Source organism: Staurois parvus, unplaced genomic scaffold (genome assembly GCF_062004578.1).
Source record: "Staurois parvus isolate SC_StPar_1 unplaced genomic scaffold, SC_StPar_1.0 ptg000562l, whole genome shotgun sequence".
NCBI classification, from domain to species: Eukaryota; Metazoa; Chordata; class Amphibia; order Anura; family Ranidae; genus Staurois; species Staurois parvus.
The window spans coordinates 3,684,330-3,703,734 of NW_028318358.1; the positions used below are offsets into that span (position 1 = coordinate 3,684,330).

Below are 19,405 nucleotides of genomic sequence, written 5' to 3' on the forward strand. Positions count from 1 at the left end.
ATGTTCAGCAGTGCAAGACAATTAAATTCTTTAAAAATAATACAATGTGATTTCCTGAATTTTTTTTTTAATTCTGTCTCTCAGAGTGGGAATGCACCTACAATGTGAATTTCAGACCCCTCCATGATTTCTAAGTGGGAGAACTTGCAAAATCGCAGGGTGTTCAAATACTTCTGTTCCTCACTGTAAATTACACTATGGCTTTTCTGTATGAGAGCTTCAGCAGGCCAAAAGTAAAGCAAAAGTTCTGTTATCCACTATGAATGAAACTGTAAATATTAAAGGGCAGCAGCTCTGGAGGTGGTATACACCTCATGAGAGTTAATAATAAGTTACACAGCACATTTAAATAAAAAAATTCTGCCTGTATTTCTCCTTTAATGAGAGTCACTGGCCAAAGGTCATCTGAAGTCTGACAGCTGCTGCCCTTTTAATTGTCTGAGTTTATGGCCATGACTGCGCGCTATGAAAATGAAATCAGACAGCTGACATCACAACAGTTTGACCTCAGGGGATCTCTTACCCTCACAGCTGAAGGTTCATTCGTACTTCTGAATTTTACATTTGCTACCATTAATCACTATGGAAGATGCACTTAGCTCAAACCACAAAAAATCCAGGATTTTTTAATGAAAATCTTTTTCATTAAAAAAAAAATAAGAAAAAAAGAAATATGAAAAACAACAAAACATGTTTTTAAAGGCATCAATGTGAACTGTGCCTAACAGTGGAGCTCAGACAATGTAAGCAAGGCTGAATAGAAAAAATCTAAATCTTTTTTATGTAGGCATGGAAAATGAATAAACTTGCATAAACTTAATCATGACTGGTTGTCATTTGGCACTTATATTTTTATCTTCCACAACATATGAAACATTCTATATAGTTTTCATTCCTTGTTGTATAGCAGTGTAGCACTCTCCTAGATTAGATGCTAGAAGTGAGGCAAATTTAGCTTTTTGGCTCTGTCGTTGGCAGAAACATAATTGTGTTTTTCCTACTCTGCGTTCTGCAGCTGCAGGCTTGCCTGTCTCCCCCTTTCTTTCCAGAATCTTCTGGAAACATAGTGAGGAATAGGGTAGAGTCTGAGCTGGCTCTGTATACACACTCAGCCAATCCCTGCTCGAGACAAGTGACCACTAGGGGGCTGAGGAGCAGAAGGGTGAGAGCAGAGAGTAGCAGGGTCCTTCGCTGGCAGAAGATTGACCCAGCTTGGAAATGCTGTCAAACCTTCCTAAGCTTAGGAGAGGCCCAAAGAAATCCCAGATGTCTTTAGCTCACCATGGAGCAGAAGAGTCATCCTTTTGAAGTCGCAGGAATGCCGAAGCAAAGTCCAGAGTGGATCTTTCTAGGATACAAGAGCGGAGTGGATCTTTCTAGCATACCTTATGACACAGATCACAGTGAGTAGACCGCAGAGAATCTTGAGAGTGTGACCGTTGCTTGTGCACCCCTTCTGGATAGAGGGACTGTTCCAAACCTAGCTGCCAGGGCTGCGCTGTAGAGGACCCCCCCCCCCCCATGCTGAAAGCTGTTGCTACTCTTTTGTGCAGGAAAACTCTGCCTTGTGGTGTTCCTTTATTTCAAGATAGTGTCCTCAGCAAGTTCCCTATTTCAGGGCATCCCAAAGCTTTTTTTTTTTTGACCAACCCCTATCCCAGTTCCACCAAAACAAATAAAACAACAACAAAAAAACAACCACTGTTTGGTTACTGTCTGAAGATTGAGATTTGATACCCCTAGACAGAAATACCTTGTACCTGGCTACTGGTACACTTGTACACTTAAGGGATCAGAACCTGGGATCAAATATAGTTGGATAAATCTGGTAGGTCTGCTACAGCAGAAACAAATTACATAAAATTATTTTGATAATCAGAAAAGTTCTGTCTCATTTATAATACCTTGATTTTAGGTGCGGCAACTGTCAACAAGGAGTTCAATTTCATTTTGTCTATCAATTTATATCTTAAAAAGACATTGTCACCTTGCCCATAGGCATAGGGAAGGGTAACATTGTCTTTGGAAAGGCCCCCCCCACCCCAACCCCTATATACTAACCTTACCTATGCTCCCTCGTAGTGGCATCCAACAGGAATATCTATAGCTATGATCTGCTCTCTTGTGATGGTGCAAGAGCCTATTAACTAACTGCGAATCCAGGGAAGAGATGTCACCATTTCCCCTCCAAGTCACAGACAGAGCCTCTCCCTCTCTCCTCTTGGTATCAAAAGTGAAAAGACTGTCTTGCCTTCTTTGTTTCATCACTTCTTTGGAATGAGTCTCTTAACCTCAACTGAGTTGTGTGCCCACTGGGTCCACAATGATGTTAGTGAAAATGTGGGGAGGGACAAGCTTTTTGGACTATGAACCATCTGTGTTTCCTTAGATGCAACATGACTGTCCTGATGAAGCAGAGTTCTCTGAGAAATGTATCAACTGAAGCAATTGTCCCTATGTTCCAACAAAATTACAAGCAACAGTTACTATATCTTTGAATGATGAAGATTTGTGTATTACATTATCTGTAAGTGGAAATTATTGATTGTCACATACTGTGTGTATATATTTAATATCAGTCTTTTTTCTGGAATAGATGTTGTGCAGTTTTAACCACATTTGGTTTTGTATAGGCTGCAACCATGTATCTTTTATTCATTTTATATGAAATAAAAGGAAAACAATGTTTAATTACACATTTGTCAGTAGCCTTTAAAGTCCCAATACTGTGTGTTGGGTTGTATGGGTATGTGAATAGGGATATGGATACCATTAATTCTTAGTATATATATTACATGGTCTGTATGATTTATATTATTTGGAAATATCATGCTGTCCTTCAAATTATACCTTCAAAAGACAATGTCAGCTTGCCCATGCAGGTCAAGTTGACAGTGTCACTGGAAAGGACCAACCCCAACTCTCATATTACCTGCACTCCAGGGGCGGACTGACCATTTGAAAACTCAGGCACTGCCCGAGGGCCCGGGGTCAGTAGGGGGCCCCATGAGATGCCCCTGGTACCTTTTTCATAGGCTTTTTTGAGTTTGGACACAGGAGCCCCATGATCCCCTATTGCCCGGGGGCCCCAAGAGTTGTCAGTCCGCCCCTGCTGCACTCTCTCGCAGCTGCTTATTCCTCCACAGCCGGTAAGAGTACCTGGCATTTCCAGGTACAGAGGAGCAAGTGATCTGCTCCCTGGTGATGGTGTTTGGGCACAGCATCCAATCAATGGACCCGAGCACTGTTACTTGACCGGGGGATTATGTCACACGATTCCCTCAAGTGGATGATACAGCCGATCTCAGCACCAGCTACAATGAAGTTAGGAACTTCAAGGGAGCACATATGAGGTGACTATATGGGGGTCAGGGGATACCCTTTGCAGAGACTCTGTCACCATGCTCTACAGTGTCTTTTTAAATAAACATTTAAATATTTAAGGATCAATGACTCCCTAACAAATAGCTCTTGTTTTTACCTTTGTTTTCCTCTTGTGACCCTTGTTATTCCTATACATAATTTTCTGTATTTGTTAGTATCATGGATGGGCCTAAATCTAAGTCAGCAAAAAATACAACTAATGTGTTTCTATAGCAGAGCCAACTGCAATTTGTCTATACATGCTCTAGTGCAAGAAGAATGCTGCAGAGAATCAATTAGGCTGCATTCCATAACCCAAAACCTCATGAGAAGCCTGCAAACTCTATCTACATGTGTTATCAACACAAATCTAACAAAGGTACATTTTGAAAATGTTTTCAATGTTTTCAATGTTTTCAATGTAATGCAATGTTAATAAATATTATTAGCAGCTCAATGATTAGCTGAATAGAGTTGAATTGCTATAGGCAAAAAGGCTATTCACTTTGCAAAAAAAATTGCATCTTGCAAGGAAATTTGCCCCAGAGCAAAATTTCACTTTGCGAAGAATGCCCAATCGCATGCAAGGAAAATAAAAAATGCATTTTTGCATGCACATGATTGGATTATGGAAGTCAGCAGAGCTTCATCTCATTCCAGGGCAACCTCCCTTGCAAAGTAAACAGTTTATTTGCCTTTAGTAAATCAACTCCCTTGACTTTACTTGCTGATGTGTGGACTTGCCCTTAAACTCACTTTTTTAAAAATCTGTATTCCTGTACATTTTCACTTACTGGAATCAGGTAGTAATTCATATTTACTATGGGCACCATTTTTAGCCACCAGTGTAAGGGAGCACTACATGCCCACCAATGTAAAGTGACAATTTGTAGCTCACCACCAGCATAAAGCAGCCCAATTAGCCCAAGACACAATGAAAAGAGGCACTTTACTAAACACTAGCGTAGGGGCATGTCTTCACTGAACACCAATGTAAGAGGGTACCTCACTAAATAGCAATGGAAAGTGGCCCTTTTTTATTGACAACTACTATGAGGAAATACTTCAAAGACCACCTCTGCTGACTGCTAATGTAAGAAGCAAATTTGTCATTATCACCGAAGTACATGGGGTTTGTATTATGTATAGGCATAAGGCATAAATAGGCAATATAGGCTACTGACCATCTGTACTTAAGGGTCTTGTTATTAGAGAGTTCAAAATGCCAAATAATGTAGAGATTTTAATAAAAAGAGGAGGCCAAATTAAAGGAAAAGCCAAATGTGAAGGTGTAGCCTGTGAGGGTTGCACTATTAGCATACAAAAGCTCTGTACACACAGGCCAAAAAGCTTCGGAAAATGGTTGGATCAGCAGGAACCGCCCACCTTTCAGCCCATGTGCACAGGTGCTTATCCAACAGAAGCCGGTCTCACAATTGGCTTCTGTCGAACGAACATGCTGGAAAAGCAGCATCCAATCAGTGCTTGCAGCCAATGACAGTGAGTGTCACGTACCTGATGGGAGACTGAATTGACAAGGTCGGCCTCACTTGTGTCACTAGCCCTGACCCCGCTGAGGTTGGAACAGAGGGAGTCTAGAAATCAGGGGGACAAAAGTGCCAGTGGTTGTTGCTTGCGGCTCTTGCAGGTGGTGACCTTGGTAGGCAGAGTATCCTCTGATTTGGGCACCGTAATAGCAGACAGAGCAGGTTCTGTGTAGTGCCCAATGTGCAGCAGAGCAAGGTAGGTAGCCAGCACACAGGACAGGAGCAGGGTCATAGGATAGCCGGAGTCATCAACAGTTGGGCAGCGCGGTACAGAATCAGAAGGAAAAGCCAAAGTCAGGAGCAGAGCCGAAGTCAGGAACCAGGAGCAGGAGAGTAATCGGAGTCGGGTCAGGAACAAGCCGGGTCAGCAACAAAGGAATCGTACAGGAACAAGCAGGACACAGGGGGGAGCTGAAGACCAGTCAGCACTGAACCTGAGCAGAGGCCCTCCTTAAATAGCCCGTCTGGCGCCAATCTTCGCCGTGCGTGTGCACATGTGCGTGCATGTGCGCGATCGCGCATTCCTGCATGCCTGCGCACAACCGGCGATTCTTCTGCGGGATCTCTTTCGCGCATGCGTGTTCCCAATCGCGATTCTTCTTGCCAGAAATCCCTTACAGCGAGTGCTGATCAGTGTGTCCTGGCGGGGCTTAGGGGGCAGTCCCCCTGTCAGAACACAATATCTCAGCAGGGGTGATTGCTGTACTAACATTGCATAGTTAGTATAACAACCGCTCATTTTTTTTTAGTTGGGTTTGCTTGGTTGAACGAAAAAAACCGTGTACCTAGCATAAGGGTAAAGGTCCCTGCATTTCTTCTACAACAGATGAAAATAACCAAGCCAGGATGCTTCTTTGTGGGTATCCTCTTACCACACTGGCTGAGAAGCCTTAATTCATTCAGCGGTAACATTTTCCTGCAACATTATATGATATGGTATATATTTGATAAATCTTTATTACCAGCACTAAAAGTACAGTAAAGCAAATTAAATCAGTTTATTAGTAAAATAACATTTCTGAATGCATGGTATTAAACAAAAGCGTCCTAGTTTTCTTTTATTTGGAAAAATTCATCAGATGAGCAAAACATCTTTATCCAGAATTAGCTCCTATTAATCCTATTATAATTGAGATATTGTTTCCCATTGTGAACTTAGAATAAAATCACATAATCCTTTTCTCAGTGACGGAAAAGAGGAAAATACAGTCCTGGAGTGCCCAGTTACTGTGACAGCTGTATTTCAAACGTCTTTGCACTAGATGGTTTTACAGATTAAGTGCAATTCCTGCCAATGGGGTGCAAGCAAACAGCATGACACTTACCAAATGAAGCAGGAGTAAAACAGATTCTCGGTTTTTGGCTTTTAGCTTGTCTGTTTCCTCTCCAAGGTGTAGCAGGCTTGCTGATGCCATCTGGAAAAAATGGTCATATAAGAGGAATGAGTAAGTTTATCACTCTCCTTGTCAGTTACTGTCCACTGTTCATCAAGCAAAAATTAAATTCACTGTTTATTATAGTATAAAACAACTTTGTTGTACAGTCTATCTATTAGATCATTTAAAGATATACATTTTAATTCTGATAAATAGATTTTTTAGCAGAAAGAACAAATAAAAATGAAGGAAATATGGAGGCTAGTATTACTAGCTGTGCGCTGAAGTATCTGCTGCTAGTATCCTGGCTGGCATTTGCTTCAACACTTTCTTAGTCACTGACCCACAATAAGCATGGAGCCAGTAAACTCAGGAAAGTCAGAATTGTAGATCTGCATACTGTATACAATAAGGGTAAGTGACTTAGAAAGTATCAAAGCCCTTTTTTTTAATCAACATACAGTAGAAGAGAGATGGCATAAAGAAAAAAAAAAAACATACAATCCGGGACACTCAATATTTTTTATTAAGTATAAAACAATCATGAAAGAGCTACAAAATATAACAATCTCAGACGAAGGATCATCTTTATCACCTTGAGAACCATAATATATTATAATATATTGAAGGGGGCCATAACTGGAGGGCAGGCCTTGGGTGTTGCCATAAAAGGAAGTTAATTGAGAGAGGTCGAATAGCCTGCTTTTCCATTGTAACCTAATTGAGTCTTTCCATTTTGGAATACACAATCAGCAATTGTGTCAGTTGTGTTTCCTGATAGTATAACCACATGTTAAGGGCCCCCAGTCTACCATGGCACCCACGATTGTACAATACTTTTTTTGCCAGTCTATATATTCCTTAGTCGCTCACACGTAGCAGGTCAATTTCGATTGAAACCGAAGCAGTGCCAAACAATTTATCATGATGGGTAACAAGCGAAAATATGCAAAAACTTTGGTAAAATTATTATTTTTAGGGAATTAATCTGCCTCAAGCACGAAAGGTCAAAAAGCCACCATTTAGTAAGTTCCTTCTCCAATCTACTCCATACATATTGGGGTAGTTGAGGTGATAAAGCCAAGAGATGTTGGAGGAAGCCTGAACTCCCAAGTAGAAAAGCAATGATTCCTACCAAATAAACGGAAAGTGTTCCCTTAAACTTGCGTGTTTAATTTTTTAAAAACTTTTCTTAAAGGGGAAGGCCACCCAAAACTGGTATTTGAGTTTTCCTTTTATCTTCCAGTACTCCAGCAGCAAAACATCTGCAGATTACCTCCCAGTTCCATCCACCTTCCACATACAGGGCATCCAAATCCCTTATTTCACTTAGTTTGCGCAACGTTCCTAGCCCTTTCAGGTTATTCAGGGGTTGCTGGTGGGATCCTATTTCAGTAATTACGAAGTGAGATGTGTAAAGTGCTACTCTGTGTGAGAGTTGAGATAACACATTAGAAAGATGATTTCTAGAGTGACAGCCCATACTGGGATTGGACATATGTCCCCTGCTTAATCTGTTCCAAAAAGAAACATTTTAAATTTATATTCATATTATTTAGTTTTAATATTTATGCACTTTAGTTTTAATATTTATGCATTTAAAACGAAAAAGTGAGTTTTATTAGCAGAGTGTATTATAAAGATGATCTAATATATTCGCAGATATTCCTTTGTTTCATTGTGGAATCAGTCTGGCAAAAGTGACAACATGGCATTACTGGGTGTGTGACATCCCTCCATTAGCATAGGAAAACTCTATATGTCATTACTGTAACTCTGGAAATATGGCTCTGGAGATCAAATGTTTGTTTAGATGGCAGCAAATCCCGATCTGCTGTTTTTGAATTTGGCTTGCTTAAAAATCCTTGATGGTGAAAATAGGAATAATTCAGTATTCAAGCATTTGGACTTTTAAGCTTAACTCCAGGAAAATAGCAAAATACATAATTGCAGTGAACATGCTTGTGCTGCCTTCTTCTTTGCCAATGGATTTGCAACTCTAGAAAGCTAAATTATTTTAAACAGCACAGCCAAGTTATATGACTTTCCTTGTGACAGGTAAAACCCAATTCCAGCCATTTTTTTTTGTTTTGGATAGACTTGGGAGGAGCACATACTTCTGTCAAGTTTTTATTGCCCCAACCCTGTTTGAGAATTTACCTCACTTCTTGTCCCTATGGCCTGTGGCTGTATGTCTAGAAATAGGGGGAGCAGAACAACACAGATGGGTAACACTAGCAGCCGACTCAGCTCTGCTGCGTGCACATGGGCTAACAGAACACAAAAACTAGAGACAACGTAAAGTTGATGACTTATCTGTGTATTGCCCCTCCTTTATTTTTCAGCCAGCAGTCAGGGATAAGATACCACCATATTTTGTCCAACTTCAGGCAAAACGTTTATTAATAGTGGTGGACAGAGTGAGTTGGTGACAGTTTCAAATTTAGGTATTTATTCTAGCTTGATTTTTTCTATAGAGTATGGAGTGGTTAAACCATTGTCGTTTTTTTGCCATCTTTGTCCTACTGGGGAGACAACCTTTACTTCCTGTCATGTGGACAGAACAGTACATAGAAAGTGGATTGGTGGGCGATCATGGACTCCAAATCCCTTATGATACCAAAGGACCACAATAGTGGTCACCAAGACAGAGAGAGAGGGTGGATCTCCCCAACATCAATGACAGATAAAAATCAAAACTTGTCAGAAATTCTTACCAGACACTAACATTATCCAAACCTAAAAGAAAAAGTTTTGACCTTAGATAAATTAAGTATTTTAAAAGGAACACACAATTGTACTAGAATGATTTCATTATCTATCTGCCTGAAGTTCAGTTTTAATAGCAGACATTTCCACGAAGTGATATACAGTCAAACCAAAACTGCTAGAGATTATCTCCAATTAACATAACATCATATTTGCACTGCCACATGGTCAGTCTAATGCCACATCATTATTATTCCTGCAAGCAAAAAATAGTTTTCAGCTCTAAAATCAAGTCAGTTTCAGTCATTACAAATGTCACACAATGACTTACTCCAACATAATAATACGTTAATTAAGTCAATAGTATTTTACAACAATACGACTTCATCAAGCAGCAAAAAAGGGTTTTAGGTACAAATTATTGCCAGGAAATTTAATATAACTATTATTGTTCTGCCAATGTAATCAGAAATTCTTGTAGGAGATTAGAACATGCAGTAATTGATTCTCAGCTGTGATCATTTTTTGCATCCTAAATTGCCATCACAATATTTTTATGAATTTTAAAGAGTTTATTTTATGTGGTATAGTGAAAGAAATCTGTCAAGCATTAATCCAATTCAATAGATTAGCTGTGAATTTAATTCTGCAATGATTAATGAGCAAACATAACAAATAATTACATACACTTTGAATTTGTTTATTGCTTGATTAATGTCCAACTTTTCTGTCTTTTGCAACATTTTTTAAAGCATTCTATTTGATAGATATGGTTTCCATATTATACATTAAATTGTATTATAGCTATGATTTCCATTTTTATTTTATGCAAATTGTATTTAAAGAGGCCCTATAAGCAAACATTAACGTAAAGTTTTGTTAACAATTTACAGCTAATGGATGACAGAAGTACTGATATACTGTTTCTGAAGAAACACTGCCCTGTGCTCCATCTTATGAAAGTCACACAAACAAAAGCCAGTTGACCTAATCATTTTTGCTGAAGGGAGGTTAAACTAATTTGACCCAAGATCCTCCACTGCAGCCTCTTGTTATGTGAGCAGTATTGAAGTTTGCATGGACCAACTTTTTTTTCAGGAAAGGTAAAGTATTTCAAGCGGACAAAAACTTGAAAAATATTATATACCGTATTTTCCGGCGTATAAGACGACTTTTTAACCCCTGGAAATCTTCTACAAAGTCGGGGGTCGTCTTATACGCCGGGTGTTGTGCTGAAACCTTACCTGTACTTCCGAGCTGACGCTTCTGCGCATGTCTTCGGCAGCAGTAGACGATCGCTGATCACCATTCCTCGCAGAACTGCATGAGACGTCGGATGCAGCCGTTCAGTGCTCGATTGAGCTTGACTGAAACTGTGACATGTGCAGAAGCGTCTTCTTGCCGCTACCCGATGTGTATCCCTTCTCTGCATATCACAGTTTCAGTCAAGCTCAATCGAGCACTGAACGGCTGCATCCGACGTCTCATGCAGTTCTGTGAGGAATGGTGATCAGCGATCGTCTACTGCTGCCGAAGACATGTGCAGAAGCGTCAGCTAGGCAGTACCTTGCAGGAAATACGGTAATTAACATTAATTATTATATATTAATAACTGTGGCAGTTCTCAGCTCATCTTGGAGACAGGGAGGGCTGGGCAGGCAGGGAGAGCTGACCCACCCAATCCAAGCAGGCTTTGTATGCAGTGTGCACAGAAAATACTGGTACATCGCTTGCCGTGATTGGTTGGTAGAGGGGGGTAGTCTTATACGGCGAGTATAGCCCAAAGCCTATATTTTAACAGGAAAAGTAGGGGGGTCGTCTTATACGCCCAGTCGTCTTATACGCCGGAAAATACGGTATATACACACGAGGATTCTTCAAAAAGTTTTGCATTTTTTTAAACTCTATTATATATATAAAAGTGCAGACGCTTTTTGAAGACCCCTCGTATATACAGCAAGTATTAGATTAGTTAGTTAGAAACAAAAAATGTTTGTGTAGTTGAATTAAAACAATTGTACTTAGAATGGGCAATTTTTAAAGAATAACATCACCTTAGAGTTTTCCTATATGACATCTGGGTTCCTTTCTAATATGGCAGGTGGTTGTGTCACTTAAAAGAGCTGAGACAATTGAGATGACAAGATTTATGGTACCCTATTCCAGACTCAGCTCTGTGCCTTTCGCATGTGTGAATACAGCTGCAATACTTCAGGCTTTCTAGTATGCATGTACAGGCCCCCCTAACGAAAGCAGTATGGAAGTAGTATACCGAACATGCACAGTAACATGGATCGCTGAGGTTGACATGTTTCTGACATCACAATATGGCTGTGGTATTCAGCAAAAACATAGTAGTGACCTACAAGCTGTTACTACCATGCTGGTATAGTATTCCACTTCCATTTTGCTTTTATCAGAGGACTATACAAGCACAGTTGTACAGCAGGCCAAGTGCATGCATGCTGCTGAGGGTGCCTTGTGAGAGCAGCGGGCACACATACAGAACACATGTCAGCATGTCTTATTTCTGCCCACTCTCCCGCCTTTTTGCTGTTGTGAAGAAAGACAAGGACAAGCATGGGAAGAAACACTGGCAGACAGAGGTTTGGGAAGTGTATTCCACTCCTGCTACCACCACTTTGCTGTCCTCCATCACCCCCCCCCCTTTAAAAAATCTTGCCCCCAAAGTTGGGGAATAAATCTATAATATCTCACGATGCAGAGTGTACCAGTTTTTTTCTGAGGAGACGGGACCATTTTGGATGGCTTATTCAGCTAGGGTTTGATGATTCCTCTGCCTATTATGTACTCCAAATAATAGACCTCTTTCAGACCAATCGTGCTTTTCACCTTAAACTTCACCTTCCATAGGGCATTCAGGACTAATTGGACCTTTTTTAAACTCAGCTAATAATGATGATGTTATCCGGGTAAGCCCTCCTCCTTATGGTGTCTAAGGACTTTGTCCATGGTTTTATAAAAGGTGTACACCCCAGTGGGAACTGCCTCTCCATAGGTTTGGGTCATCACGGCGATGTTGGGGCATACCAGGAAATCAAGGACTTCTATGAGTCCTGCCTACATTCATACATAGTATGCTTTATTTGTCAGCAAATACAACCTATTCTTTAGTACATGAATTTACAGAACAAACAAGCTTCCCAATACAAGTTTGTAGTACCACAAGTACAAGGCTCACCAACCTGAAGAGAGGCCAAGACATGAACATCTTCTAGGCAGTCCAGTTTAACAGCTTTTTCCTGGGATGCTGGCTTGCAGCTTTCTCTTCTCCATACAATAAGCCTACATTCATATGGTTGTAATATGGCTGTAACAATATTACTGATCATTAAGCATGGAACAAAAGTTCCACTGTAAATGATAAGTAAATAGACCCATTTTTTAATGTGTAATGATTGTCATATTCTTATTCTCAATAGCATAAGTGTGTACGCATGCCCTCTGATACAGATTTTTGGTTACAGATCTGAACACAGTGCATTCCTTGCTGTGTGAATTTCTTCAGTGAAAACAATGCAGCTGCATTCAGATTTATAAATAAAAAATTGTTGTATAGGCATTTTATTATGGCTGTGTGAATGAGGCCTAACAAACCCTGTCTCTCCGAGTTCACCTGTTTAATAGAAAGGGCTGTATGGGAAGTATCTATCCCCTGAAATAAACCCCCTCTTAGTCTTGCCCAGACTGGCGTACTACAATATTGATATACATATATATATATATATATATATATATATATATATATATATATATATAGTGTAATTTTCTACATGTTCATGCTACCTGTGCATATGGAAGAGTATGACCTTATGTTTAACATTCTTGAATGTTGGTGGTGCTTTAAAGGGGACAGGAAAAAACTTTTTTCCTTAAGTGTTTTTTGCAAAGAAATGAGCACTTACAACAATGATGTATTCTCCCTACAAGGTTCAATTCTATAATACAATATACCTATGAGTCTTGAGGTAGAATGGTAATGCAGGGCTTACACACAGGAGATTGCTTCCTGAAACATGAACCCATAAGGTTTCTTGGTGTTGACCTTCTCAAAGAGATGTGTCCTAGCCACTGTGGTCTGCAGAATTGCACCATGCGGAACTCCGATAAGTGTCCTGTGCCAGTTGAAAAACTGATGCCACATATGTCCAACAGACCCCACAGATGTCTAGGAAAATCCCTAAACTATCCCTACTCAACAGGTAGCTGTCCTTAATGCTAGGGTTACCTCTCCCTCACAAGCAGGACTCTGTCCCTACCACACTGCAAACCACCTAATATGACACAACAGGAGCTATATACAACCCCTTTGTCTCAGAGATGTCTTCCCAAATCTCAAGAAAACTTGGCACAGGGAACATTTGTGCCATGCCCCCCCCCCTCCAATACAGAACAGAAGGCAAGAAACAATTCCAGTTAACAATTCCATTTAAGGAACTAAGGCGTCCGTTTATGAACCAGCAGTAATAGATCGCTGCTCAGTTCTCCGGCATTCTCAGGAGAACACAGTTCTCCTGTGAATGCCGTTTATGAAGCATATGTAGATCAGTTCTCCAAACGAAGGGAGAACGGTCTAAAAACGCTGGAAAATGGCTGATTTTACTATAATCTCACGAGATTACAGTAAAAGATCAGTTTACTAAGCAGAGGTAAATTATCTCTGCTTAGTTTGCGGTCCCTCCGATTCTCCAGCTCTGGGCTGGAGAATCTGGAGGGAGAACACAGATCTCCAGAGAAGGGCTGAAAATATTCTTCTGGGTGTCATAAACTGTGAATGACCAGAGAATAGCTGTGATCCTCTGAATCGCAGCTATTCTGTGTGTCATAAACGGACACCTATAGACAGATGGGGAATTCAGTGGTGAAAAGTGAGAACTACATTAACTGCATGCCTAGCACCCTGTTATATGAATATTGTTTTATTGCTTCTAAACAATATATTATCAGTACTCAACTAGTTGCAATCAAACATCACGTTCATATTGCAGGCTTCCTTATCTTGCTTCAGGGTTTTGTCACAAAGCTTTCAAGGTACCGTGTAGTCTAGGGCTAGGTGAATGGGGTATACAAATCTAAAACAGGTTTTGAGGCACTTGCAGGTCTTGCAGTGAAGATAAAGCAAAGCAACATCATTTTATTGTCGAGAGTTTCCTTGCATGTCAAACTGCATAAAGGTCAAAGTACAATGTGTAGCAAAGACTGAATAACCAGTATACTAATTTATTGATGGTAGAATAATGTTTTAGCATAAGTACACTTAAATATAACCCACACCTGCTGAACGTGAATGAATCCACAAGGATAATTTAACATATAAGAAGCCCTAATTCCTTTATAGTTATCTCTTCCCATGTCTAGAATGTGCTATCTGTAATATAAGACATATTTTGTAGCTTGAGGGGATGACTTCAAAAACACTCTTCAATAAAAACACTAGGGACAGAACAAAGCCTCTTATAGCAGTAGAAGTATAACTCTCTTGGGTCTTATTAGCACCTTCGAAGAAGAACAATCCATTGAAATTACCAGTAACCACAACTGATGAGCCTATTTTAATCTACGATGTGTTCTTAATACTTGAATTATTGTTTGTGATGGATGTTCCCATAATATATATTTATTCAATAAAACACAAACCATTTACAGTATTTCTCTTGACTGGTAAACCTGAATTAAAATCTGGTATACTTTATTTATTTATTTATTTATTTAAATATTTATTTCAGGTACTTATATAGCGCCGTCAATTTATGCAGCGCTTTACATATATATATTGTACATTCACATCAGTCCCTAACCTTCAAGGGGTGTACAATCTAAGGTCCCTAACTCACATTCATACATACACATAGTATGGACAATTTAGACAGGATCCAATTAACCTACCTGCATGTCTTTGGAGTGTGGGAGGAAACCCGAGTACCCGGAGGAAATATTAGCCAGTATTAGTTTTTAATAACATTCATAGATAAATATGTAAAAAAAAGTGTCAGAAGCAGAAACATAAAGGCTGTCTTGTGGGAAAGAATAATTAGACAAATGCTACTGTAAAATTATTATAACAACCAGGAGTGTAGATAATCTGTAAGGAGGGAAGCAGCATTGGCAGCTAAGGCTATACCTCCACCACTGACCCTGAAGTCATTGATCTAGCTAGGATTTGTAGAGCTGCTGGTGCAATGTGGTGGGAAAAAAATCACTCTTTGCACCTGTTTGTTGGAAATCTCCAGTTCATACAATCTCGGGAGCTTAAGGGTTTTGTATTGGTCTTCACAATTCTCAGTTATCATTCGCTACCTTGTGAGGATAGAGGGTATGCTCAATAGGCAGGTTCTGCATGTCACTTACACTGGATATTTCAAGGGGAAAATGTCAAAGTTGGAGCATTGAAGCAGAAATCCAGTTTCTAAAATCATGTGCAATATAAATTGCTTAGGGTTTAAAAAAACATAAAAATGCAATATTCACCCTCTCTCCTGTGCTATTTCCTGCAGAAAGTCAGCTTCAATACCAGTCCTTATGACTTGAATGGCTGTCAGCATCATTCAGCTCACTTTCTGTGAGTATAGGCTGTCATGGACACCTCATACAGAGTGCATCACTATGTGTGCCTGGGCTCACAGTATGATACTGCAGAAAATCATCAGTAACATCAGTGCAGGACATTAGGATTTCACTCAAAGGGACCGGCCATAAGTATACTGGATTTAAGGTACACACACACCACTAACACTTCCAGCGCTCAGAGTTCCACTACTGTCAGCGGGACCAGGAATGAGAGTAATGTACTTCACTGAGAATGCATAGCCAATGCAGCCCTCCTCAGATGAAGAAATCCTGTATCAACTAAAAAAAGAACAGGAGGGTGCAAACACTTAGTGCATTACCAGAAGTTTATTGAGCATAAAACAAGATAAATGCCAAATGGATACTCACAGAAGTGGAAAATGAAATAGCGTTAAAACCAAAAGATGCCACAGTGTGAAGGAGTCATGTGTGCACATGCAACTCCACCAAGCCGGTTGATCTGTTGCGTTTCGGGGGCGAACCCCCTTGCTCAGAGCTAGGCCTGTTAATTTTGTATATAAGGTATGTATGAATGTACTCTAGAAGAGAAGTTCATCTTTAGTGAATTTGTCTTTAAGCACCCTTCCCCCCACCCCCACAGTGGCATGGGGGTGCACACCCAGGTGACACCTGCTAGAAGGGTGACACCAGTGTCGTCAGCAGTTCATAAAAAATATGGCAGTTCCAATGCCGACTGGGCTCAGATATTTTCGGCAGACCAGGCACATACACAGTGAGTCAGTGACGCCATGTTTGGCAGCATCACGGCAGTGTTTGGGCACTTGGGCAATGTCTGCTTTCAGTAGAGGGTCAGCATCCTGCAGAACAGAGTTGTCTCTGCTAATTCACTTCCACGGGGCTCTCTACTCTGGCGCCTGACCTTTCACAGCACGGAGTAGTGGGCACCAGCGATAGCCCAATCACACAATGAGTTTTATTCTGGTTGGGAGGACTTGCAGCCTCTGCCTTCTCCATAGAGAGGAGTGCCGGGACACATTGCATTGTCAGAGGGAGGGATCGGGGAATAAGTGTACAGCTGAAGAGCTGTTTAACAGATGGATGAGTCTAGGAGAAGCCATCATTGTGCATATAGTGTGCTTCCTTCTCAGTCACTTTCTCCACCTTCTCCCTCTATAACCTGCCCACTCGGAACACTCCATGTCCGTGCTGGAAGAATTATAGCCAGCTGTCAAGGAAGGTGAGGCACACAGGGTCCCTGATAGAGAGACAGTCACTCCCCTTCACCCACTACTGTGTATGGCATCACTCAAGTCCCTGGTTAATAGGGAGACTGGACCCCTGCCCTGCACCATCTATCCATGATTGCTGAAGACTCCCATGTCATTGTGAGCACAGCTATGGTCACAATCTCTGACCATCTCCTGCACCATGTCTGCAGTCTCTGACCATCTCCTGTAGTATGTCTGCAGTCTCTGACCATCTTTTACCATTTCCAGTACTATGTCCACAGTCTCTGACCATCTCCTGTACTACGTCTACAGTCTCCGACCGTCTCCTGTACTATGTCTGCAGTCTCTGACCATCTCCTGTAGTATTTCTGCAGTCTCCGATCATCTCCTGTAGTATGTTCGCAGTCTCTGCTTATCTCCTGTATCATGCCTGCAGCCTGTAATCATCTCCTGTAGCATGTCCGCAACTTCTGACCATCTTCTGTATCATGTCTGCACTCTCTGACCATCTCTTGTTTCATGTCCACTATTTCTGGCTATTTATTGTATTATGCCCATGGAGGGGGGTGGTGACACCATGCTCTGTCGCACCAGATGACACTAACCCTAGTGACGCCACTGCACAAATACACATGTGCAGCTTGCTGCAATAAAGCAGAGCTACAGAATTTTTAAATAAAAACAAAAATAGTGACAATGTTCATTTACCTTCTTCATGCTCCAATGCCAGAGGCTTCAGAGCAGAACAATATTTTTTTATTCTGCCCATTTCCCGTGAGACCAGCCTGTTATTTATATGCCCCACCCAAACTGGGTGCATCATGCCGCAGTCTAGGCTTACAGTATGTCAGAAATGAGCAGCACACATATTATTACATGATTGCCACTGATTATTACATCATTACATGAACTCCACTAAGACTTGGAAAATTACCTGCCTCTGCCACCACCGGAGGATGCAGAAAATATTGTTTCCTCCCTTTTCCAGTGAACTGTGCAGCAATGCTGTGGTCCCACTCATTACTTTAAGTAAGCCATGTTCCCCAAGAAGGCTGGAAAACAGCTCACTGGTAGGAGTGAATAGGGCCACGGTGTACAAGCACATTAAGGCCTCCTGCACACTGAGCAGAAAAACTCTGCTTTTACAGGTGTTTGGCGTCTGTTAGCCAATGTGTCCATGTGTTTACAGGTGTTTCAAAAGAGGAGCGTTTACACCAGCGCATTCAAGAGAGGAGCGTTTACACCAGCGCATTCAAGAGAGGAGCGTTTACACCAGCGCATTCAAGAGAGGAGTGTTTACACCAGCGCATTCAAGAGAGGAGCGTTTACACCAGCGCATTCAAGAGAGGAGCGTTTACACCAGCGCATTCAAGAGAGGAGCGTTTACACCAGCGCATTCAAGAGAGGAGTGTTTGAGCAGAAAAAAGTGTGCATAGACACTTCACGTAAATGCATTCTAATGGCTAGAATAAACGGATCTTCAGGCCAATAGAATACATGAACACCGATCGGTCAAACGCACATCAACGCATGTGCAAACTGTGACTATTACCACATTCCACTGTGTTTACTTCTCACCCCAACATATTTGGCAACTAATGTTTTGGGGAAGGAGCAGGTAACTGGTTTTGACAAGTACTTGCTCCCACTTCTGCTTGGATTGCCTAGGCAATCTTCTCCCACCCCCCCCCCCCTCCTGCAGTCCTCTGGGACATGTCACAGGTCACAAGGCGCACACATCACAAGGCGCAACGTGTCTTGTGCATGCACAGTGGGCAGCCGGCTGTGAAGCTGCAAACAGTCACAGCCAGCTGCCCACAGTTAAGATACCGGCGCTGAGGGCCAAAGATCGGTGAAGAAACCGGTCAGGTGAGGACACAGCTGGATCCTAGGACAGGTGAGTGGCTGTATATTAAAAGTCAGCAACTACAGTTTTTGCAGCTGCTGACTTTTAACTTTTGCAAAGGTGACTGGAGAACCGCTTTGAGCAGCTTTTCTCCTGCCAAAAGAAAAGGCATTTAGAGGAGCTGAGCAAACACTCAGGCCTAAGAAGAGCAGCCATTGTAAATGTTTTTGTGGCATCAGGTGGGACCTCAAAATGAAGATTGCTAAAACAGAGAGCAAGTATTTAAGAAACCAGACTGCACTTAGGGGGAAGGGGATTTATTGAAGAACAAGTTTAGTTGCCCTTTTAGGCTATCAGTTGTCCTTTGTGGATATTCTCTATATCAGTTAATATGGATTTGTCCTTTGGACTGGTTTACATCAAAATATTTATCTCCAAAATAAATTTTATATAAACATATGACAAATTGTATCCTGGCTTTTCCCTGATAAACTCAAAAGCAATACTTTGTTTCTTGTTATTTTACTGAGGTTCCATAAGAAATGGCTTCTAATTTTAATACTGGTAATAACTGGTGAGTTCCCAAACTCTGTCTGCAGAATTTTAAATATTAATACATTGTGCCAGATAATATATGGAATATGGAAAATTACACAGCTCTGAGAATTTTTGACAAGTGGTATTAAAATAGAACATGAGCATTGACACCACCATTGCTCTCCAATCCATCTTGAAGCCCGAAGGCCTGAATTATAGGCCTAGCAGACATTTACCTCATCATCTGTC

General features: G+C 41.0%; 1 protein-coding gene and 1 long non-coding RNA gene across 4 annotated transcripts in view; one reads left to right on the forward strand and one right to left on the reverse strand.

Annotated features, from left to right (window-relative positions):
• Nucleotides 1–19,405, reverse strand: part of NCKAP1L (NCK associated protein 1 like) — a 294,538-nt gene that overhangs the window by 33,605 nt on the left and 241,528 nt on the right. Inside the window, exon 30 of the mRNA XM_089691400.1 lies at nt 6,236–6,325. Coding sequence (XP_089547526.1) covers nt 6,236–6,325 — 90 coding nt within the window. The remainder of the gene's footprint in view (nt 1–6,235; nt 6,326–19,405) is intronic.
• LOC149450769 (uncharacterized) lies at nt 1,001–19,090 on the forward strand. 3 transcript variants are annotated; one of them, XR_016315204.1, is made up of 3 exons: nt 1,001–1,403; nt 2,390–2,527; nt 17,963–19,090. It is a non-coding gene; the product is annotated as an uncharacterized LOC149450769 (long non-coding RNA). The 3 variants fall into 3 exon arrangements; XR_016315206.1 differs by lacking the exon at nt 17,963–19,090 and adding an exon at nt 3,598–3,717; XR_016315205.1 differs by lacking the exon at nt 17,963–19,090 and having other exon boundaries at nt 2,390–2,694.